The sequence below is a fragment of the Humulus lupulus genome, chromosome 4 (genome assembly GCF_963169125.1).
Source record: "Humulus lupulus chromosome 4, drHumLupu1.1, whole genome shotgun sequence".
In the NCBI taxonomy this organism is placed as follows: Eukaryota; Viridiplantae; Streptophyta; class Magnoliopsida; order Rosales; family Cannabaceae; genus Humulus; species Humulus lupulus.
In genome coordinates, this window is record NC_084796.1 from 6471872 (window position 1) to 6497364 (window position 25493).

At 33.6% G+C, this 25493-nt stretch overlaps 1 protein-coding gene across 1 annotated transcript; it reads right to left on the reverse strand.

Moving 5' to 3' along the window:
- Positions 1-3634: 3634 nt before the first annotated feature.
- Positions 3635-8549, reverse strand: LOC133828796 (cytokinin dehydrogenase 6-like). Its single transcript, XM_062258895.1, has 4 exons — positions 7618-8549; positions 4470-4858; positions 4127-4389; positions 3635-4026 (listed from the first exon to the last, which is right to left on the reverse strand). Exons 1-4 carry the CDS (start codon positions 8249-8251, stop codon positions 3699-3701), a joined length of 1614 nt encoding a protein of 537 aa, XP_062114879.1. The 5' UTR covers positions 8252-8549; the 3' UTR covers positions 3635-3698.
- Positions 8550-25493: the final 16944 nt, after the last annotated feature.

A 25493-nucleotide genomic window follows, 5' to 3' on the forward strand; every position in this document is an offset into this window, starting at 1 on the left:
CTGTGGAATAGGTATGAAGATCGATTATGCGCCTAGATACCCACAAGAACTCCAAGCCCTCAAGGTGCCCTTATTAAGTTTCTCGAGCACACTTTGGTTGTTATGCTTTTAGAACAAGCTCTTAGGTGCTCGACTTGTGTGCTTGAGCACTCAGCTTCTAGAGCACCCTTCTAGAGCACCCTTCTGAGCAGGGTGGTTGTCAGCCACTACGCACTTAGCTTTTGGAGTGACCTTTTGGACTTTAATGCCTTTTTGATATGACCTCTGGGCTTTCAACTTCTATGCCCTTCTTGGTGCTCGAGACAACTAAACTTGTTCACAAAATATTAGTAAGCAAGCATTTCATACAAAAAAAATATAAATTAAAAAATTAAAATCGGCTCGTTTACATACGAGCATAATAATGCCAGACTTTGAAAATATAAAATGAAACTCATAATAAACAAGGTTAGCAAATGCTTCGATTTGAGCACAACCTTCTTGAGATTATCATATGATTTTGCCTTCTACAGTCGATGCTCTTCCTTGTAGGGGTTTATTACGTTGTTCTCCTTAGATATACCACCTAAGGTGACCTTTTCAGATAAACAATTAGATACTATCTTTATTGTGTCTGCAGTCATTGGTATTGTGGCCAACGTCTTGGTAGAATTTGCAAAACGGTCAGATCCCGATGTCCTTTCTCATTCTAGATCGATTATTTGGGGTCTTTGGTACAGAAGTTGGCCTATCGATCGTGACAGAGATGTTCTTGTGGGATTTAATCAAGGTGGTGTACGTGGTGAAACAAGATTTTTCTTGTTGGTCTCGTGTCATTTTTTATTCTCGTGTGAAGATTCACCTCTTTTTTTCTTGTTGTTTTGATCCCTTGATTGTAGCTTGTCTTGCACTCGCTTGAGATTCATGAATCATATTCTGCTTGCTTATAAAACTCCTCCATCAGTAGTACACAAAATATATCTATATATTTTGCCAAAAAAAAACCTATCTATATATTATATCTCAATTTAAAAATTTGATAAAGTATAAATACAAATTTATAAATTGCTATAATTAAATGTTTTTTGATCTTTTAGGTGGTGCATGCCCTCATTAGTGCAATACTATTGGAGTATAGTATCCCACGTGGAACAAGTATAAGAATATTGAGTCATTAATAAGAACATGAATAACTCTACTAATCACCAATTGGTTTTTAGATGGAATCCATGATTCTTGTCATGGTATCATGAGTCATATCTCTAGCGAGCATTCGATTCACACCGATCTAAATAGTGAGCCGAATTAAAAAAAAAAGTAAGTTACATGGGATTTGCATAGTGCAACAAGACACGTGAGATCCAAAAAACAAGCTAAGCTGCACGATATCTGCATAGTACAAAAAGACACTTGAGATCCAAAAAATAAGCGAGCTGGAAAAGATCACTTGTGATCCGGTGATTCAAGATTGGTGAGCAAAAAATAGTCACTATCTTAAGGGGATATTGGAGTATAATGTCCCACATGGAACAAGTATAAGAATATTGAGCCATTACTCTTGTCAAATACTAACTAACAATATTTTTATTAAAAAAAATTATACTTTTATACATCTTGTATTATTTTCTTTTCTTGATCTTTTTTTATATGTTGAATAAGCTTCCTTATTAGTGGTCTCAACAGTGTCTAATTAATGATCTTTTGTATTTTAACGAGTTAGAATTTTTAATAGAGGATGTTGAAAGTTTATCATCTAATTTTTCAAGAGTGTCCTTAATCTTATACTCATTATTCAACAAATAAAATTACTCATGATTAGTTATGCATGTTCAACAGATGGACCGAAGAACTTATTTAGTTTGAGGATTTTCCTTCTTCCCGGGAGTTTGTATCACATTTTGATTATTATTCATTAACAACTTCTCATTACTAAAAAAAAACATTATATTAAGAGTGGGACCGAGACTTTGAATGCTTTCTAAAATATGTTTATACATTTTTAGACCATGTGTTTTGTCTCATTACTTGTTTAGACTCTGTGTTTTCATACATTACTTTTTGGATATTTTATTTTCTAAAATAGTTCAAATAGACCCCTAAACTTGATTTTGATCAAAGTTTTTTGAACTAAAATTACAAATAATTTATTAAACTAACAACTCAGAACAAAAATACAGTCATTCTGCCTAAGAACTGTATTGTTATATTCAATTTTTTGTTCATCAAAATAAGTTTTAAGGGCCTATTTGAACTATTTTACAAAATACAAAGTCTAAAAAATAATTTATCAAAATATAGAGTCTAAACAAATAATAAAAAAAATACAAATCTAAAAAAATATAAACCCTTCTAAAATTATTATTATTGGAAGAAAAAGTAAAGAAAACTGGTTAACATACAAAAAGTTATATTATAGACCAACACATTCCTCAAAGGGAGTTGACAGATTTTTGGTTTTAAAAATTGTAAAATGAGGTTTCAAATTTTTATTGGATAGACAAGCTTTTTCTTAGACAGGCCCCTGATTCCTGTGATGTACGAAAGCTTTGTGTTCATGCCATGGAAGGGAGAGACAACACTGTGGAGAAAGTGTGATTAGACAATTTGGTAAAATTTTTATTTTTATTTTTAATTTTTGAATTTTAAAAATAAAAATATGTTTCATAACTAATATTTTTATTTTCTGTATTATTTAATAAAAAATAAAAACATGTTACGTAATTTTTATTTTTATTTTTTAAAATAAAAAATAAAAATAAGTTTGATAACCATTTATTATTTTAAAAATTATGATAAAAAAAAAAAGAACTAATAATTGTTCCAACTTAAAATAAAATGTAACAGAGTAATAACAATTCACAAATTTTTTTTTAATGATTCTCATTATATCATACTAACTTGTCTCGTTATTACGATTTTTTTGAGTGAAGAAACTTAATTAATTAAATTTGTTATTTGAGATTAGTTCCCAAAAGCCCAACATGCAGACATTCCCACACCAATATGTATTAATGTGATCTATCACACTATAACACAATACTTTCAACATTTTTCCTTGTATTTGGAGTAAAATAATTTCAATACATAATAAAGTAGGACAATTAATTTTCATTGCTTCATATTACAAAAAGAAGACCATGTTGAACATAACCAGGTTCAGACAATGCACTGATTTAACTTATATGATTCTCTATGGTACCATGTTATTGTGTTTAAAACTACCATGCTAGTTAGCAAAAGAAAATGTTTCAATATCTAGTTATTTTTCTCACGATCACGTTGGGTTGGGAGAAAATAACATGATCCAAGGTCTCTATTAGCCCCTCCATATTCATAGCATTATCAGATATTTTGAAGTGTGTCAAAACTTGATAGTTTCTTGAGCATTTAAAAAAACTGGGGTAAAATTATTCTTTTGTGTGTGTTCTAGAGCTATTTTCTGTAAGAAGACTTTGTTATTAAAATGAAACTCATTCTCCATGGAAGGTTTGATGTCTTCATTGCCAAGTTCTTATCTGCCATTGAATCTGATTCTAAGCTTGCTATAAGTGCTATTATAAGCACTTTGACCTTTTGTTCTGCTGTATGTATATAATAATCATTGACCAGGAGAATGGTATATAATAATTAAATGTTTCTTCTTCTTCTTCTTCTCTTCTAATTTTATTTATTTATTTATTATTTAGAAAAAGAAATGTCGAATAAGACTTTGGCAGTTATCATGAGAATAGTATATTGTTCCCTTTCTGAAATATTCTTTGGCCAGGAGCAAATATGGCTAAAGGGTCATAAGCTGATTTTCTCTGGGCAAAAACACCCCATTGTGGCCCAAAGTGAGCTCTCCATTCTTCCTGAGTGGCATAATGGGGTAGGTACTGCTTAACTCCAAGATGGGCATTTTCACAAAACTCCAGAATTCTCTTGTTCTGTGTTAGAATATGTTCTAAGCCTTCTGTTCCTGTTGATGAGGGAACAGCTGAGGTAAGGAATGCCACCAAGTAGAAGATATCTTCTTCTGGGATAACCACAGATGTTCTGTTGTCCCACCTAAAATCACAAAAATCAATCAATCAAATGAGGACAAGAAGTGGGATATGTTTATAATTTTTTAATTTTTATAAAAATAATAGAATAAAGACTGTGTTACATTGATTTTTTGACAGGGTAGACGAGGACTGGACCATTGCTTGTCTGAGTTATGATATTGCCAAATACTTCTTCAGCAAAAGTTTGGATTTTGCTTTTGGGTATCAGAAGATTAAGCCATGGATGAGGTACTTCCCACAACCCTTTTGACCTTAATTTGACTTCAGATACATGAACTCTGTCTAGGAAATCCACATAACTAACATCTGATATGAATAGTGTTGATGAGATATAGCTTAGTTTAGCCAACATTTTCTCCACTTCCTGCACATCAGAACAGATTATGAGTAAGTTGAACTCTTATTGTGTTGTGTTTAAAAAATCTACGTGGCCTGCATGCTCACCAGATTCACCATATCTGTGTTGCCCGGGTTGAAGTACTTGACCAATTCTAGACAGAAAAGAGTTTTTCCATCTGAGTTGAACTGGCCAGCCTGAGCAGGGTCCTGGGGATTGAAAGATGATCTCCAATTGTTTAAGAGTCCAGTCCTGTTAATGATCACAAACCCTTCAATATAATCAAAAGTGTTCTCAGCTGATATCAAACTCTCCTGTTCTCTTGTAAATGTTTCAAAATCTGAGTAGAGCACTCTAATCCATTTGACCATTGCTGGAGCTGGCTCCAAAGATATCCTTGCTCGGGTTATGATCCCAAACTGACCAAGTCCACCAAGAACACTGTGAAATAGGTCTTCATTCTCTTCCTTCGAACAATTTACCACGTCTCCTTTACCTTTACACATTTTTAATTAACCAATCTTTATTAGTGAGCAACAAAGGAAAAATAAGCTTAGTGTTTAGTGGGGCAACTTATTGTACCTTGTGACTAAGTGACCTAGGTCAAGTCAATGGCCACAAATGCCTTTTGTTCACTTTTTTATTTTTCTTTACAAATAACTTCTGTTTTTTTTTTATAGTAAAGTTCTCAAATTATTCTTTTTCAATCGTTTAATTATTTCAAACTCGCACTTAAATTTTTTTCTACTTTTATAGTCTCTTAATATTTTATTCAAATAAATTATATTTATTTGTTCACATTTTTAAATATAACTTATTATTGTTCTTCAATTTTTTTCCAAAAATTATGATGAAAAAATTTCTATATCAATTAATACTAATAGTTTTAAATATAATGTTAAGAAAATTTAGAATTTTTTAAAATAAATTATTGCAAAAATAAATTCATTACTTATAATTTCATTTAAAAGAATAAACTCATTAATTATATTTTTGTTATAAAAAAAATTATATTGTCTCTACAAGATATAGATTCATAAATATTTTACTCTTACTTTATAAATTATAAGCTTATTGTTTGCAATTTCATTAAAATAAATAGTAATAGCACAATTTCAAACCAATTTAAATCCACGTTTTAAACTACCCGTTTACTATTTCGAATTTAAATATAATGTAAATAATTTGTTTACACTTTTGAATTTTAAGAAAATAGTAAATTACTGTTCATAATTTTTTTAAATGTAAAAAAATACCTTTTTTATATTAAAATAAAAATAAATTTGAAATCTTAATTCAATAAAAATCAATATATTTTTTTTAATACATTTTTTATATATTAAGGCTATTTTAGTTAAATATTCTAAGAAAAAGTATAGATCTCGTTTTTTTTTAAATAAAAGGTAATTATATGTATTAAGTGTGGAAAAAGTATTTATGTGGTCATTCCAAATAATTAGGGTTAATATTTTCTTTCTTTCTTTATTTAAAAAAATAGATAATACAACATAGAAGTTATCGTGATAATTACATGAGTAACTTCCCAAATTTGTCCTGTCCATCTTCTGTGCAGCCAATTAACATTATGCAAATCATTTAATGAATTGTTTTAATCTCTTATTTATTTACTCATATATTCCTTTGTGTTTTATCAAGTACACCTTTTTTCAGCAAAAAAAATGGAAAAAAAATTACGTATGAATAATAGAAATTCTTAATTCTATATAAAAAAATATATATAGATAATAAATTTTTTTATTTTAACAATTTTTTTTTAAATTTATCAGAATATTACAAATATTTAACAGAATATATCTTTAAAAATTATTAAAAATAAATATTTATTAATTATATTAATATAAATTTAAATAAATATAATAATATTTAATATAAAATTATACATTTAATAATTATATTAATATAAATTTAAATATTATAAAATATCATTACTATAATAATATGTAATACATAATCTTAATTAATTTTTATTAAAAATATTATCATTTATATTTAAATTAGAAAACATTTTTTTATTACTTAATGTAACTTAACTAAATATATATTCATATTATAATTAACAACAAATATTATAAATACATTATGTGTATATTTCGTGTGTGTACAAATAATATGATTGTGTAACTATATAAGAAATTATAATAACATTTATTTTTTATCAAAAATAAACAAATTTTTTCTCCAATCATAAATGTGTAATTTGAATAATATCATAAATATTTTATATATTAAATAGTGTAGTTTATGATCTAAAATATTATCATATATTTTTTTTTGGGAAAAACCATAAACAATGATTAGGTTTAATTTTTTTTTAATATGTTTATGTCATTATTTTATATATAATATTTTTATTTATTTAAAATTAATTTTACAATTATAATTTTTTTAAATATATATTTAATAAAATTTTAAAATAAAATTAAATAAATATACACCTAGTACGGATAGGGGAAAAAGTATGCCGGTTTTTATATATATATATGCACGCATACATAATATATTATATATATGGGAAATTTTCTTTAAGGATTCACTGGAAGCTTACTGGTGGGGCTCTTTTGATTCGTGAACAGTTTTCGGTGTGATTTTTTTTTTATGACTATGTATATTGTAGCTATTTATTGTATTCTGTAAATTTTCAGAAAATTCTGAATAATTTACAGTATCGAAAACTAAGTTCAAATATATTGTTGCACGTGTGACTAATTTTTTTTATGCGCGTAGAAATCAACATGTTTGAACCTAATTTTTGATATTGTAAATTATTCAGAATTTTCTGAAAATTTGCAAGATGCTCTAAATAGCTACAATATACACGGTCATACAAAAAATCGCACCGAAAACTATTCACAGGTCGAGAAACACTTAGAGCCCCACCAATACGACTTAAAGTAAAGCTCTTATAATTTTTTTTTCATGTATATTGATTGATTAAACTTATCATATGTGTAGATTATGCAAAAGAAACTTATAATATTTATAACTTGCACAACTTAAAATCAAATAATAATATTTATATATATATATATATAATATGTGAATATTACAGTTTAAAAAGAAAAGAATAAGCGGGAGTTGGCAAACGGAGTGAGGGGTCAGTCTTTGAAACATTTTATTAAATGATTTGCATATTATATATATATGTTGAGTGTGACCCTTGATTCCAATAGCGACCCCAAGATTTGTTATGTTGTCAACTCACTTTATAATGTATAAATATATTTTTGAACAAACCTGTGACAACTTGTAGCTGATGAACGTTGCTGATCTGAGGACCATGTCGAAATGCCTGTCCACTGATCCCAGCGTTGGACAGTGTTCCACCAACAGTGAGATGAAGATAGTCAGTCCATGATTTTGGTGTTAAACCAAATTTCAAAGTCTCATGCAGTATGTTTATCCAAAGCTCACCACCATAAACATCAACATAAGGGAACTTTCCTCCTTTGTGAATCTGCATATCACGGTTCTTGGTGAGGGACTCCATGTTGATGACCACGCCTCTATGAGCTTGTGACTGGCCTTGGAGAGAGTGGCCATGGCCTCTGGCTGCGACAGTCAGCTCTGAACTGGTGCCCATTTCCCAAATATGCTTGACAGTAATGGCTATATCAGTCACCGATTTGGGATGAAGTACTGCTGCTGGGAGGAACTGAAACCTGTTGCCAAAATCCTTGGCTGCATGATGAACTTCATCAAAACTCAAATGCCCATCAAGCTCAAGTGATTTCAGAGGAAGAATATTAGATAAACAAAGGTTTATCTTGAAAGTTAGGCAGGAGAAGAGTAAGATAATAATATTAAGGCCTGCAATGACAAAGATGTTCATCTTGTGTTTAAAAAGGTTAGCTGTAGATGGGTTTTTCATCTTTTCTTTTATTGCTCTTTTATATATGGGAAATATAAAAAAGAGGTAGTTTATGAAAGAAAAAGAAGTAGTAGTATAGCACAAGTAGTCAGAGTGTGGATGAGAAAAGAAGAACTTGGGAGAGAATTTAAAGGGTGAAGAAGATTTTTGGTGACTTAGTAAACCTACTCACTGCAATAGTCATGAGAATCCGGACAAAGACTGCCCGGTAGAATGAGTAGTTTTAGGATTTTCATTATAGTTCTTTCTTTTCTAGTATGCTTTTTAGCTTAGCTGAAGCCACCACACATATTGCCAAGTTGAACAGAAAAAGTATACATAAAGATGAAAATACAAGTCCACAATAAAAATTAAAAAGAAGATGAAAATCTTGGCATTCGTTGTAACATTTACAACCACAAAACCCCCATCCTTTTCTTTTTTCCATTAAGGACAAACATGTATACAAGAAAAAGAGAAAATAATTGGCGATAAGCCTTGTTAAGGTTACTTTACCATTTTTGGCAAGAAAAAAAAAAACTTTCCGCTTTTGGCTACAATATTGGTGTATGTATTTGTTGGTAATTAGTTATGAGTGCACAAAAGTGTTGGACCAAGTAATATAGTGATAAAATGGATTGTTGAGCACAAAGATGAACTGTTATTAAGTATTTGAACTTCCTAATAAGATTAACAAGGAGAAGCGGCTTGTTGTTATTGTACCTTCCCAAAAGCTCATCTGAAGGACTTTTAACCAAGTATGTACATGAGGCTAGAGATCACTAGTCCGCCCTAATTAGATGGATCAAAGAAGACACTACTAAAATTCAGGGGTTCAACGTCGGTTACAGACCAATGCTTTTGCCAATTGCGTCTGTTGAAGATGATACAATTGACATGGTTAGAAGCGTCGGTCTGTAACCGATGCTCTTGTGCAGATGCGTCGGTATGTAACCGACACTTCTGAGAGGCAGATGCATCGATCTATAACTGACGCTTCTGACCATCAAATGAGTCGTTTACAAACCAACGATCACATTTGCGTCTGTGTAGAACCAACGCTAATAGATTTAAAAAATTGTGTTATGCAATCTGTTTCAGCAATTTTCCCCGTACAGCAAAATAGAAGCAGAAACACATATACATATCAAAATTATATATTTATATGAAACTATATATACAAGGATCGAGATATATGATTCAAAAAATAATATTTATATACTCAAGAGGGAAAATAATGACTAAGTTAATTTCTAATTAATCAAAATCTACTAACTTAACCATTATTTTATAGACAAAATAAGTTAGTATCTAATCTAAGCCCATTTATTAGAGACAAAAATAAGTTAGCTAGTAAACTAATTTAAGTCAAGATTGACATATGACTCAAAAAATAATATTCATACTCGATCGATATATGCAGGAGGTACATACTGGTGAGCACTGGTTCTTATCAATCACTGAGATGAGGTAGAATTGACTCCACCCATTCATCTTGTACGTCATTAACTTCTTCAAGTGGGTACACCATTGTGCTTTTGAACTACAAATGAATTCAAAAAATTAGTTAAAATAAAATTATTTATGATTTTACAATAAAAGTTAATTTACACTACAACAATTTTGACATTTAATGACTCTCTATGATATCTTACACCTATGGTGTAAGACATTAAATGTAGGCTTATTAGGATTCCCCCCCTCCCCCCGAACTATTACCAATCCAAATTGTGCCCCCCGAATTTTTCAACTTGTTAAAAATTCCCCATGAATTATTCACGTTACTGAATGTAGGACTTCCATCCAATTTCGCTAACGGAATGGTGATGTGGCAGTTTGGTGGTCGATGTGGTATTGCCATGTCAATGACTCATTTATAATATAAAGAATAAATATGATTTTTGCCCCTCGAACTATTACCATTATCAAATTGTGCCCCCTAAATTTTAAAAATTTAAAATTAAACAATCTTTTAAATATTAAAAAAAAGGAAAAACCCATTAAAATTAAAAAAAAAAATTGATGGTGACAAAAAATTGGCTTGGGTGTTAGGCATGCGTCAAAATGAGCTTAAAGTTGGTTGGGTAGTGACATCGTCGACAGACTGGACTCATGTGGGTCCCTGGCGACACTTAGCTTTGGTGTCGCCTATGCCTTAAGTTTTTAATTTGTATGATTTAATTTAATGTAAATGAATTTTTAGTTTAATGTTTTTTATATTTTCTTTTCAATATTCAATATATTGTTTAAATTTTAGAATTTGATGGGCATTATTTGGTAACGGCAAAAGTTTGGGGGGTAAAATTCTATTTATTTTTTAAATTATACACGTGGCAATCCACATCAGCACTCCAGTGTCGCCATATCACTATTTTGTTAGAAAAATTAGACGGAAGTCCCACATTTGAGTGACGTGAATAGTTCAGGGGAAATTTTTAACAAGCCAAAAAATTCAAGGAGCACGATTTGGTAGTGGTAATAGTTCGGGCGGAAAAAATCCTAATAAGCCGTAAATGTATTTAGGAATATTTGAAGTCTAAGTGTGTAAGTCATTAAAAGTTCTTCTTTATGACTAAGTGTGTAAGTAATTAAAAGTGGTGGGGGAAGTTAATTACAAAATTCAGAACAAATTAAATAATTAAAAAACTTGCAGCTTATGAAAACCTCTAACGTCTCCCCTCAGTAGACGTGGATGACATCTAACGTCTCCCATGGGGAGACGTCCGATGTGGCACGTCCCCACGTCTTCCGAGGGGAGATGTTAAAGGTCTTCCCCTACTATCTATACACAACTTCCTTCTTCCCCGAGCCAGATGAACTAGAGAGAGATCGGAGGGCGATTTCAGCAGTGTTTTGGGCGATTTTCTGGTGTCATTTTGAGATTTTGAGCTCTAAAAATATCATTTAAGGTATGTTTTTTAGATTAAATGAATGTATTATAGTTAGAATAATAATTTTTGTTTATTTTCTTTAATTATTGGTGGGTTAATATTGGATTTTTAGGGTTTGTATATGTTGCAGTTTTGAGAGAATCTTGGCTTAATAAAATTAATTTCAAGCATATTTGACGTAAGATTTCAAGATTAAAACATTGTATTATTGTTAGAATGATAGAATAAAATGATTTTTGTGCATTATTTTATATGATTTGTGGGTTTATTAGAAATATTTGTTTAAAGTATGAAAATTAATTTTATTGTAGATTTGAGGTACTACATTGTTTACTCTTAAGATGATACAAATATGTTTACCATTTTTAATTTTTGTTTACTATTTAATCCGAAAATATACATTTTAAAATTTTTTTTATTAATTTTTTAGGTTGATTAAGTATATATATGTTTTGCTAAAATTTATCTAATAACTTTGTCTAAAGCAAGGAAAAAAAAATAATTTAGTTTTACATACCAAATTGTATGTATAGATATAAGTATTTCAAGTATATAAGTTTATGGTTTTTTTTAATTTATATTATTATTTAATTAAAAAATTATATATATTTTAAATATTTTATTAACATTTAACTAGGATGGTTATATATAGTTATATTTTTTTTAGTAATATTTTATTTATTAATTAATTTAATTTTGTAGGTTGTGGTTAATTGGAGTGAGATTTTTGGGTGATTCTTGTGAGATTTTTGCCTCAAAATTTCTATTTCAAGCACACAATTGAGGATTTTAAGATTCTAAAATTATAATAAGTTATTGTTAATCCAATTATTTAGTGATATTTGTTTAGCAATATTTTATTTATTAACTAATTTATTTTTTTAGGTTGTGAATTTATAGCAAAGTGTATTGCAAAGTAAAGTAAATTTTTTAGCTAGGATTATTAATTGCAAGAGGTATATACATTATCTTATTTCTTGTTTTAATATTATCAAACTTTTGTTAGAGGAGTTTGAATATCTTAAATATTCATCCATAGTGAAGTAGGTTCTGAGACTAAAATTGTGTGTAGTGGTGATAATAGAAGGTTGAGAACTTTGTGTTTTAGTGAAGTAGGTTTAGGAAAATTTGTTTGTGTACTGCGGAGCTATAAGCACTGCAAGAAAAACATGTTTTAGAGGTGACTTTATTAGGGGCGACAATATACAAGATATTAGGGACGACACGTGGGAGGTCGTCCCTAATATTCTGAAAGTTGTCCTTGATAATGAGATTTTTGTCCAGAAATGAAGAGGGAAGTTTGGGTGGTTTTATTTTTTGTGAAAATTATTAGGGGCGACACGTCGCCCCTAATAGTGGGGTCTGTCGCCCATAATATTGTATTATATGATCGTCCTCTCCGCCCACCTCTCTCTCTCTCTCTCTCTCTCTCTGAAACTTAAGCAAACAAAAAAAAAACTCCAAACCACGATCCTCCCTAACCCCGACCCCTCTCTTTTCTCCCTCCCTCGGACGCCCCATCTTCTCCCCCACTCTCTCTCCTCTCTGTGACTCTCTCTCCTTTCTCCCTCACTCTCTCAATCGCCCCTCTTCTCCCTTACTCTCTCGGCGTCCCCTCTTCTCCCCCATTCTCTTCATGACTCTCTCTCTCTCTCTTCTCCCTCCCAAATCGGCTGCCCCTATTCTCGTCTCCCTCCCTCACTCTCTCTCTTTCTCGCCCGCCCCTTTTCTCCCTGACTTTCTCTGTCTCAGGGAGGCTCCACCACCACCACTGCCGCCCGCGTCCAACACCACCATCGCTGGCCGCCTCTACCACCGTCAGCTGCCTCCCCCACCTCCATGACTCCATCACCAACAATAAGTAAATATATATTATTTATTTTTTTGTATTATATATATTTATATTTTAGTAATTGTTATACTGGGTTTGTGTGTAGAGATTGAAGGAGAAAGGGAAAATTGAAGGTGAAAGGAAGCAAATGTTTTTTTTATTTGATTATGTTTTTTTTTAAAATTTAGTTAATAAAAAATATATTAATATTTGAAATGTTTGAAATATTAGAATTATTAGTGTTAATATGTGTTTAGGTAATATTAGAATTATTAGTGTTGATATGTGTTTAGTTAATATTAGTGTTATTATTATTTATTTAGAAAAAAATAAATTGTGAATGTTTACTAATATATGTTAAGAAAATTTTATTATGAATGTGTGTAGAAAATAATATGTGTTTAGTTTTATTAATATATTTGTAGAAAAATGCGGGACCAGTATCTCGAGTTATTCAGGTTAAATTTTGAGGACGAAATTCCTATAAGGAGGGGATAGTCTGTAACATCCCAAATTCCCTAATGTGGTGTAGTGCCTTGATTAGAAGGTCAAGAGACAATAATTGTTTTAATTGTGTGCTTATATATTATGAGCATGTCATTATGTGAATTATATTATAATAAAATTATGCTTGCATGTTTAGAAATATTAGATATGCATGTGGGCCCGTTTCTTGTAAGAAGGGTATTTTCGTAATTTTGATACGTTGATGGTATAATTGTAAATATGTGTGTGTATAATTGAGACCACATTATTATGTGGATATATTTTGGTTATTCGGCACGAGGCAATCCTAGTAAGCAAGTTAGTGGAAAAGTGACAACGGGGTTAAATACCCGGCTCGGGGTGAGCCTAGGGGTATTTTGGTACCTTAGCACATTACCAGGGTTTATTGGGTAGTGAGAGATTAAAAATTTATTATTTGGAGATAGTTGAGGAAATTGGATGAACACTCGATGATTTGACGGGAAGTGGCAATTGACGAAATTGTCTTTGATGTCACTAGAGGGTTTAAGATAGTCTTGAGGGCATTTTGGACTTTTTGGCAAAAGGGATATGCTTGGTCTTAGGCAGCTGAGACTTTAGAAACACTTAGAAAGAAACAAAATATTTCAACTCTTTCTCCACCTATCTCTTGGCTATCTCTCCCTCTTGTGGTGCTTGGAGGTTTGAGGAAATTTGGAGGATTCTAGACTAAGGGCTTGAAGGATTGGACTGGCTAAGTTTGGGAATTGATTCAGGGTTAAGCATATCTCAGAGGTAAGGGCTTGAACTTAATATTTATATGTCAATTCTATTGATTTCTGTAGGAAGTTTAGAGCTTGCATGTGAGAGGGTTGAAAGATTGAATTTTGGATTTTTGATGAGTTTTCCATCAAGTTTTGAGTTGGGTTTTGTTGCTGGAAAATTGTTTAATCTGTTATTGGATTTGAATTGAGGTTTTAGGTTTGATTTGGGGTGATTTTGATTGGGTTTGGCTAAGGGAAAACCCAAGAATTCTGAGTTCAAATGGTCGGCCCACAACCCTATTCTTGGGGTGTCGCGACCCTCTTGAACCCAGGGGGCCAGGAAAGGGCTCTGTCGTGAGGGTGCGCCACAGTGCCTGTTAGCCATTGTTGTGATGCATGTTTAGTAAAAAGGAAGGCCGAGCCTCTATCTTGGGGCGGGCCGTGGCACAGGGGCTTAAGGCCACGATGCTTAAGGGGTTTTGAACCCCGAGTGGGTTTTTGAGTGCAAGAACTCAACCCTAAGGGCTCGAGATCGATCCTACTACCCGATTTAGTAGAATTTGATGTTCCGGAGGCTAGGACTCGGTCTAGAAGCCTTTATTTACTCGTTATTTATGGGTACCTATATCGTAGTTGTGACTAGGTCGTCGCTAGGGGCTCGAAATAGGGATCGTACTCAAGGGTCGTTCATTGGTAGCCTATACTTGCACCAAAGGTAAGAAAAGTGCACCCAGTATGTGATGTACATGATTAGGTCTTGGCCCGAATGCTGAACATAGTCTTGATTGGGCATTGGCCCTGTAATTGCGCATGATTATGATTATGCCTGTGTATATCTATTTTAATGTATGGTGATGCATTGTATCTGTATGTATGATAAATGTATTATGTGAATGTTTGTTATGGCAAGGAAGCTCGGTTTATAGGCCGAGGATCTATTGTTGTATTTGGTTAAAGATCGACCTGCTAATTGAGGGCATACTTGATTTAAAGGGGCTCGACTTATTAGTCGAGGGTCTCCAAGGCTCGACTCATTAGTCGAGGGTCTTTTAAGGTTCAACTTATAAGTCGGGGGTCTGTAAGGCTTGATTTATAAGTCAAGGATCTGCAAGACTTAGCTTATGAACCGAGACAGCATTATGCGCATTGAGCACAGGCCCTTATGTTGGGCCACCTCGGGAGTGCACTAAGAATTAGACTGGCTCGGATGCCATATGAATAAAAAGGAGTGCGACACGCACTTGTGTAGCCCTATGGCTGCTGATCTTTATAGTGTTTATGTTTAGTTATAGTTATTACTGCTAACCCTGTTGTTTTACTCCGTGAATTGTTTGAATATGTTTTCTTGTTGAGTCTGTTGGCTCACGTGTGCTTTGTGGTGCAGGTAAGGGTAAGGAGAAGCTTGGCCAGCCATGATTTGGAGAGCGATAGCAATGGTGTGTACATATGTAGTCCGCTTGACTGCCACGACCGAGATATCACAGGGAAGCTAGGGTAGGACCCTGTTTTTGCCGCCTAGGTTGACTTATTTTGTAACCTTTGGATTGTAACCAAATTTTAAAATTGTGTTACAGGATCTCGTGTAAAGAATAAATTTGTGTTTAATGGAAAAGTTTACTTCCTGACCAAAATTTTTAATACCTAAACCCTTAGTGGCATAATCACATCTTTTAGCCCAAATGACTCGTCTAGTAAGTCCAGCACTAACTTTAAACACACATGGTAACAGACCCTAATTAGTAGGGTGTTACAGGTTCTTTCCCTTTTTAGAAGTGGAGTGAAAAGGTGGATCAGGACACACACACATATAGTCAATAATGTTTAATTGTTGTTTATTCTTTTATCGTAGATGCCGATCGATAAGAGTTGGATGACATTAAGGAATCGTAACTGTGATGCTTATTGGAATGGTTTCCAAGCCTTCTTGAAAATGGCAAAAGAACACGTAGATTGCGATGGGGGAATTAAATGTCCATCCGTGAGGTGCCTCAATGTTAAACTACAAATTATAGATATGGTGGAGTCTCATGTCTTTGACAAGGGTTTCAACAGAATTATCAACACTGGGTTTACCACGGTGAGGTGGAAGCTAGTATTGTCAATGAGGTAGTTGAGGAGAATGAAAATGTAGATGAGATGGTTGACATCGTTTACAATTTCATCTTATCGACAAATGTAGTCGAATGGGACAGTATTATGACGAGTTGTTCGACGAGATGGAGGCTGAGTTGTATCTGGGTTGTGATTGGATATCATCCCTAAATTTTTTGGCGAAATTGATGCATTTGAAAGTTAGGGGAAGTGGCCAAACAACTATTTTGATGAATTGTTGAAGTTACTAATGTTTGCATTTCCGAAGGATAATAAAATTCCTCCAACACACTACGAGGCCAAAAAGAAGCTGAGTAAGTTAGGATTGAGATATCAATCAATACATGTCTGTAAATATGATTGTTGCTTATTTTATAATGAGCATGCAAGCAAAGATTCATGTCCTGTGTGTGGGAGTAGCAGATGGGTCAATGAAAAGAAGAAAGGGAAAAAGGTTCCACATAAGGTGATGCGCTACTTTCAATTTTTGAAAGGAGTAAAGTTGCCTGATGGTTTTTGTTCTAATCTGAAGAAAAAAGTCACAGACAACAACTTAAACATTGTTGGGTTGAAGTCCCATGATTGTTGTAACGCCCTAGTTACTCCAAGACCGTTATTGTGGCTTTAAATAGTGCTTAACATGCTAAACGAGTCATTAGGTTATAAACGTGCATCTAGGTGTTATTATTAGGCCAGGGTGAAAATATATTGATCAAACGGAATGGATAAATTTTATTTAAAAATTTAAACTGTACATGGGCCCATAAAAGTGTTTACAAAGTTATTTACAATGAAAAATGGTCATTACATTGTAAAAGTTACAACCCACCGACCTAAGCGGCCAAAATAGGGTTAAACCCTAGTTCCTCTGAGAAACACCTTAGCTGTGGTGGTCAAGCAGCCACATATGTACACATCACCACCTAAGCTCTCCACTCAAGGCTGGGTGAGCTTTTCTTTTCCTTTACCTGCACCACATAGCACCCATGAGCAAAGGCTCAGCAAGAAAACTTATTACTGCATGTATACAAGATAATAAATCATTCTGGGCTTGCAGCCCTAATCAAATGATGACTAATAAGTCTTTCTATATAGATGACTCTTAAGTCTCTCTGGATAGGTGACTAATGAGTCACTCTTTGGATAGGTGACTAATGAGTCACTCTCTGAATAGATGACTAATAAGTCATTCTGTTAGGAAAATATGTATTTGTCTCAATGGAAATGTTAAGAAAATTACAACTCTATGAAAAATATTACTGTAACGCCTTGGTTACCCTAGAACAGTTACGGTGAACCGGAAATTTAACTCGCTACTCGAGTCCTTTGGTTAAAAACGTGCTTCTAGGTGTTATTAATAGGTTAAGGTGCAAAACCAATCAAAAGGAAATGATATATTTTATTTAGTATATAAACTGTTCACGGGCCCATCAAAATATTTACAAGTTATTTACAACTCAAAATGGTCATTACTGTTTCAAATATATAACCTGCCGACCTAAGCGGCAAAAATAACGTAAACCCCCTAGTTCCTCAAGCGGCCGCATATGTACACATCACAACCTAAGCTCTCAACTCAGGGCTGGGTGAGCTTTTCTTTCCCTTTACCTGCACCACATAGCACCCATGAGCCAGAGCCCAGCAAGAAAACACAATATAGCATGAATATAATATAAACAATGATTATAATAATCATTTAGGACTTTCAGTCCAAAACAGATGAGTAACAGTCGCAAAAGTCACTAAGGTGGGTTCTGTTCCCATTAGCCATGTGATGATAGGGTCACCGGGGCTCTAAAAATAAGTGATCATTTCACTAGCTTATATAGGATAGGTGCTTGATGACTAGTCATCAACATAACCTATCTTGTGACCATAGAGTCACAACCATGGGATTCCGCTCCCTAGCCACGTGACAAGCTGTCACCTTAGCCTTAGGCCTTGGCTCTGCGTAACTAGTCATAGACTAGACAAGCGCTTATAAGTTTCATCGACCTTAGTGTCAATCCAGCATTAATGTCCATAGAGTCATTCAACGCTGATATCGATTAGATCTAATCTTTTATCGGTCCTGCGTTCACGATGCTATGCTGTAACGCCCTACTACCTTAGAGCCGTTACTAAGTGAGTTTGAAATGTGCAATTAACTCGCTAAACGAGGTTTTTAGAACAAAAATGTGATTAAACAAAAGTCAAGGCTGTAATCTTGGAAAATACTCTATTTCATTGAAAATTTCAAGTGTCTTACATTTGGGATCCCAAAATATGGTTTATAAAATATTTACAACCCAAAATAGGTTTTCAGATAATCAACCATCAAAATCACAGTTTAATACAACCATTTCTCAAAATGCCCCCAACCAAAACAGTCGGACAGGCCAAACATGTATGCGCCGCCTCACGCTCTCCATACTCATGGCTGATTGACTTTTTCCTTGCCTTTACCTGCAACACAGAGCACCCGTAATCCGAAGCCCAGCAAGAAAACTCACACAACACATAACATATGCATATTATATAATCATTATATCAGATAATCCACAGATAAACAGATAGTCCATCAAACTAAATATATACAGCCATGCCGTCCCAGAAGCATTACCAAAGTTTGGGATCTCGGTCCTCACCGTAAGGACATCCCATGTATCCATTGGAGTCTCACCTTAATATCACGCACTCCGCGTGCCAAATGTTACTCTCGGCCCCACTGCCGTTCTCGGCCCTTTGCCGTTCTCAGCTTCTTTGCCGTTCATTCAACTATAATCATATAGCATAATCCAATAAACATTCAACACACAACATTTCAATCAAGGGTTACGCCCTAATATATAATTCAATCTAGGGTCGTGCCCTACAACAACACTATGGGCCCATGCCCTGCTCTACGGGTACTACAGTTTTCTTACATGTATCCCGAGCTTCACAACGCACCAAAGTCACGAGCACGGTCCTCTATCCCGAGCCTCTCTGAAAACCTAGTCACAACACATATAAAACACTCTTTAATACTAACCAATCCAAAACCACTTCCCGGGACCAATCCCGTACTCTCGGAACCTCCAATTTCCCAAAACAATGTAACAGGAACATCCCCCGAGCCCCCGGGGAAAAAGCCCTAAAATGCAAATTCTCCCTACTCAGAAATAGCCTAGTGCCGCGGCACTACCCTTTGAGGGCTGCGACGCCCAGAAACTTCCCTGCTCCTGATGCAACCTTGCGCCGTGGCGCCCCTACGTGAACCCAGAATTTTGGGTTTTCCCCTGCATTTTTCCCGAGACAAAACACTTCCAATTCAACCCAAACACATACCTAAACCCCACAACCAATTTAAAACCACAAATGAACCATCTAACAACCTATAAACACCAACAACAAGCTCAATTGCACAATCACTCTCATAATCCACACTTGGGTTTCAAATTCCAGAAACTTAAACCAAAGCTTTTAAAACTTAAACCAAGGCTTGAAAAATGTAAACCATGCCTCAATATTCTTAAACTACACCAGAAACGAAAATTCAAAGATGCTAATTCGACTTTGAACTCTCTCCAATTCCAGCTTCAAATCAATCCCTCTTGATTACCAAGCTGAAATCCCATGCAAACCAGCACAACTATCTTTCAATTTTCATACTTACTTTCTAGAAATCAAGCTTAAAACTTAAACAAAACAGAGACAAATCCTTACCTCTGAACAATCTTGGTTTATGATCAACTTAATTGCCTTAAACAACCTTGATTCTCCTCATAGGTCTCCCAATTTCAGCTCTCTTCTTCTTTTCCTTTCCTTCTAGTTTCTCTTCCAATTTCAGCAAGAGCAAAATATGACTAAGTGTTAGAACGTGAATCATCTTTTCCCTCAGCTGAAGCTATATAAACCCCTGCCAAAAGACTATTTTACTCATCCAAGTAATTCCTTTCCTAACTAGACCTCAAGGCATTTTTGGCATTTCATCCTTCTAACAAATTTACCATTTTCCTCATCCTAAGTAACTATCTTAATGGTTACCAATGGCCACTCGAGTTACTAAATTACCATTAACCATTAATTCTCAAACTCAATTTGTAAAATTCCCAAAATACCCCTAGGCTCCTCCCGAGCTGGGTATTTAATCCCGTTGTGACTTTTAAACTAATTAGCTCCCTAGGACTGTCTCGGCACGTGCATCACAATTATATCACCACTCACACATGGTACTAATCATATTACACAATTATTATGTTTATGTCGTCAACAGGCTAAAATTACCAATTTACCCCTAACAAACAAACGGGGCCCACATGCATATTTATTCCACCTAAACATGCATTCTAATCACATATTCATTTAAACTCATATATTAACATATTAATTCACTTATTGCCCTCCAGGCACACTAATCAAGGTCCTAAACCTTATTAGCAAATTGGGGATGTTACATATGCCGTTCTTGACTCTCAGGTCAGTAATACGCGACCAGTGCCGAATCCGAATAGTCAGTGCCATACACAAGTAAGCAAGCTCTGCTAAGCATTTAATATGCAATCAATGTCCACATTTAATAACCAACATGCCTCTGTAACAATCACGCATGTCATATACACAGGGTGTAGTTTTCTTACCTTTGATTCGAGCGAGAATGAATAAAAGAACGACCCTTGAGAACGATATGACTTTTAGTCCTTTAGCGGTCACCTAGTCATAACCAAATATGGGACACCATCAATAAAATGAATAACAAAGGTTCTCGAACCAAGATCTAGCCTCCGGGACATCAATCCCCACTAATCCGGGTAGTAGGAACAATCCCGAGGCCTAAAACCAAGTTCCCGAGGCCAAAACACTCAAACGGCCTCAAAACCACTCAAGAGTCACGGCCCTAGAAGCTTGAGCCGCGACCCCCAGCCACACCAGAAGCATGGGCCGCGACGCCCACTACCTACTGTCGTGGAGCCCAGCACGCCCAAAATCCTCCAACTGCTTCTTTGAGCTTGGGCCGCGGCCCCCCACCCAGAACCAGCCATAACTCGACTTTTCTTCATCCTAAACCTTCCAAAAACATACCTAAACACTCCGAAATCCAAAAATCAATGTTCCCAAACTTCCCAATGATTCAAAACCATTAAATCCCGAGGCTCAAACAAACCAAAAACTCAACGATTCACAAAAACCAATTCTAATCTTAGAAACTCCAAAAACTCAAAACTTAAAACTTAGATTACTTTTTATTGGGTTGTTTCTTGTCAAATCCTTCGGTAAAAAAGCTTCTAATATTTCCTAGGATCACTATGCTTCGATCCTCGCTTGATTCCGACTCCTAGAACTCAAGATTTCTTCGAAATTGCCACGAACGGTAAAATGAACTAACGAGAAGAAAGAAAGTGTTTTTCTAACGTACGGTTCTATCTGACAAGCTACTTCAAGCTTAAGTAACCTCAAATAAAACCAAACGCTCGGGGTCCCAAAAACACCCCCGGGAACATTATAGCCAAAACTTCCAGAATTTCCTCCTAATCTCAATAACTCCCAATTTATCATCAATAAACATTCTCATTATCCCAATAAATGACCCCGTTATGAAAAAACCGCTAATTTACATTATAAGACCGTCTCATGCCGAATAGCTCGAATATATCTCCATAATAATGGGATCTCATCCATAAATCACAATATGCACCAAAATACACAAATATGCCATCAACGGGCCAAATTACCAAAATGTCATAATAATCAAATGTGGATCCACATGCATGCATATAACATCATATTATAATATAATTCACATAAACATGCATATTATCAGTTAATGGCATAATTAAACAATTATGGCCCTCTCGGCCTACTAATCCAGTCATTAAACCGCATTAGGGATTTCGGGACATTACAGCTTGACCCAACACAAAACCCCCACTATGTTTCTTTACTTTGATACTAAGTATGGTGTCAACTTCTCCAAGATCTTTCATCTTGAAGGCTGATGATAGAAACCTCCTCGTTTCTTCTATCCCTTTCATGCTATCACTTAGAATAAGCACGTCATCCACATATAAGCAAACAATGATCACATATCCCTTACAAGTTTTGGAATACAAACACTTGTCTCCATTGTTATAACTAAACCCATTAGACATGATGGCTTGATCAAATTTCTCATGCCATTGCTTAGGATCTTGTTTCAATCCATATAAGGATTTTACAAGTCTACATACTTTATGTTCATATTTTGGTAGGACAAACCCTTCGTGTTGTTCCATATAGACCTCCTCATTGAGGTCACCATTAAGGAATGTCGTTTTGATATCCATTTGATGAACATACAAGTTGTGTATAGAAGCTCAAGCGAACAAAATTCTTATAGAAGTTGTTCTTGCAACAGGCGCATAGGTATTGAAATAATCGATATCCTTTTTTTTTCCTAAACCTTTAGCTACTAATCTAGCTTTAAGGGTTTGAATAGTGCCATCAGTGTGGTATTTTCTTCTAAATACCCATTTACACCCAATTGGTTTAGACCTCGGTGGGAGGTCTACCAATTCCCAAGTATTGTTGGAAATAATAGAATCCATCTCATCATTGATGACTTCTTTCCAAAATGCACTATCTCTCGATTGCATAGCTTCTCTATAAGTCTTAGGATCATCCTCAATGATAAGTACAATAGGGATTTTCCTAATGACTTCCTCTATATTTCCTTCTACCATGTAGAATGAAATTCGTTGAGAATCTATCTCATCCACTACTAGACTTTTCTCCTTTTTAAGTCTTTGAATTCTTCTGAGTTCAAAGGGTTGCTTTACATTCTTTTGAGAATTCTCCGCTTGAGAATCAACTTTGGATGCAGAAGCTTGAGAATTATTCTCATATTTCTCCTTTAGAGATGTTGAAGCTTGAGAATTGTTGTTACATAACATATTCTCAAAAAATTCAAATTCTCTAGATTCAATCACAATATTAGACTCTAAGTCTATTAGCCTATAAGCTTTACTATTGTTGGCATAACCAACAAAAGCACACTTTATGGCTCTTGAACCTAACTTTGTTCTATTAGGTTCATTTTTTCTTGCAATATGCAAGACACCCCCACACTTTGAAGTACCCTATGTTGGGTATTCTTCATTTCCATAACTCATATGGAGATATAAATACCATGTGAAAAATTTTCAAGCAAATAATCACTAATTTCACTTTTAGTTGTCTAAATAATCTCAAAATCACTTAAACAACTTTTGTGCAATTTTAAGAGTCTCTTTGAGATTCTTTTTAAAACATCATTTTGACATCCATTGATTTTCTCATCAAAATCAATTTGAGGATGTCAATTTTAAACACTTAAATCAAAAGAAAATAAACCCTCAATGATTTATTTAAACGCTTCGTTTTCTAATGCTTTGGTTTAACATTATCTCCTCATTGAGATTAATTTAAAACATATCACCATCTTTAACAAGAATGAATAAAATTCTCTTCAACCTTATTCACTATTGGTATAAAGATTCAAAATTGTTTCTCCAATTTTGTAATGTCACCTCATTGAGACATTGAATATTTGAGAATTGTTGTTACTAAATAATTCTCAAATGTTTTCTCGTTTGACCACACTTTTAGACTCCAAGCCTATAGGTCAATATGTCATCCCATAATTTTGGAACCCCTTAATCCATTTTCTTGCAATAGCAAGATACATATCAAAAGATGTGACCCCCTTAGGTTCATCTTTTTTTATCTCATAAGTTGAGATGATCAACACTTGAATGAGAAATTTTTAATTTCTCAAATAATATTATTTATTTACCAAATAAATGGTAACTCATCACATTGCAATAATAGAGGATAAAACATATTTATATTATTATCACCTTAATAATCATATTATATGGCACACCATAATAATCTTGATAATTTTCATGTATATATGAAAATACTTTTATATATTAACATAATTATGTCTCAAAGAAATTTCACATGATTTGTCAACATATATACATCATATTAGCATGCATTTTGAATCTCATAATTATATTGTAAGTATATCACAAATATAATACAATAATTCACATATCCACATATTGATATAGACTATTGATTCATAAAATCAATATATATGCATGTCAAAAACTACCTAATTATCACGCTTTATAAAATCTCAAAACATAATTTCATGTCAAATGTATGTACTACTATCTCACATTACATAAGATAAACAATCCCTAGATTATGTAGAGCTTGTCAAAAGTTCACTTTTAAGGATTACACATTATCTTTCACAAGTAGTTGTGTCAACTATGTTATAATGTATCTCATATTTAACATGTTAACGTTTACAAAATTATTCATATATCAACATTTGAAAAACATGCTAAAACATGATATAAAATTTCATCACTATTATATAAAATAGTGAATACATTTACACTTACCTTGCCTTACCACCTAGTTCAATTAGATCCATCAAATCTATGCAACCTCACTAGGTCTTGGTTCATGATCTTGATAGTCTCACATTCCATTGAAACAAACAATGGGATAAGCTTTTGAATGTTAGGAAAATATGTATTTGTCCCAATGGAAATGGTAAGAAAATTACAACTCTATGCAAAATATTACAATAGACAAGGATTGATTAAATAAAGTGTTACAACTCTATAATTGAAAATACAAATGAACAAAAGAAGAAGAAGAAGAAGAAGAGAATAGTGAAATACAACTCTAAGCAAAATATTACAAATAAAGTAAAGTGTTTGAAACAAAAGAAAAGAAAAGAAAAGATTACAACTCTTAAACAAAAATACAAGTAAATAGAGAAGAGGAATATAAAGATGAAAAGTAATAGAATGAAAGAAAGGAATAAGAAACAAAAGATAAATAACTCTAACTCACACTACCAAAGTGAAGAGTGTTGGGGATCACCAACTTGAACAAGGTTTGAAACCTTTTTCCAAAAACTTATTTCCCCCTAACTCAAGCACTAAGGGATCTCTCACAGATTATAGGAAATGTTTTATGGAATTATCAAGCCTCAAGGTGTTTCTAGCCAAGTGCTCTAATGGATAGAAATATTGTGTCTTTCAAGTGAGCTATAGGCTCCTACTTATAGAGTTTAGAGACACCCTTTGAATTTCAAATTCCACCAACCCCCATAGATGTTACCAATGATTAATTGGATTATTATGGAATTAAAAATGAGATTTTGGAGTTCTTTGGATTTTTTGAGCCGTTCAACAAAGATTGAAAAAACTGAAAAA

Bases quoted from the DNA above. Each gene is read 5' to 3' on its own strand.
- LOC133828796 (XM_062258895.1), bottom strand. From the start codon at position 8,251: ATGAAAAACCCATCTACAGCTAACCTTTTTAAACACAAGATGAACATC. The intron at 4,390-4,469 runs GTGAGCATGCAG...TCTGATGTGCAG, and splicing joins ACACAGATATGGTGAATCTG to GAAGTGGAGAAAATGTTGGC. The intron at 4,027-4,126 runs GTAACACAGTCT...TTGTGATTTTAG, and splicing joins TACCCTGTCAAAAAATCAAT to GTGGGACAACAGAACATCTG.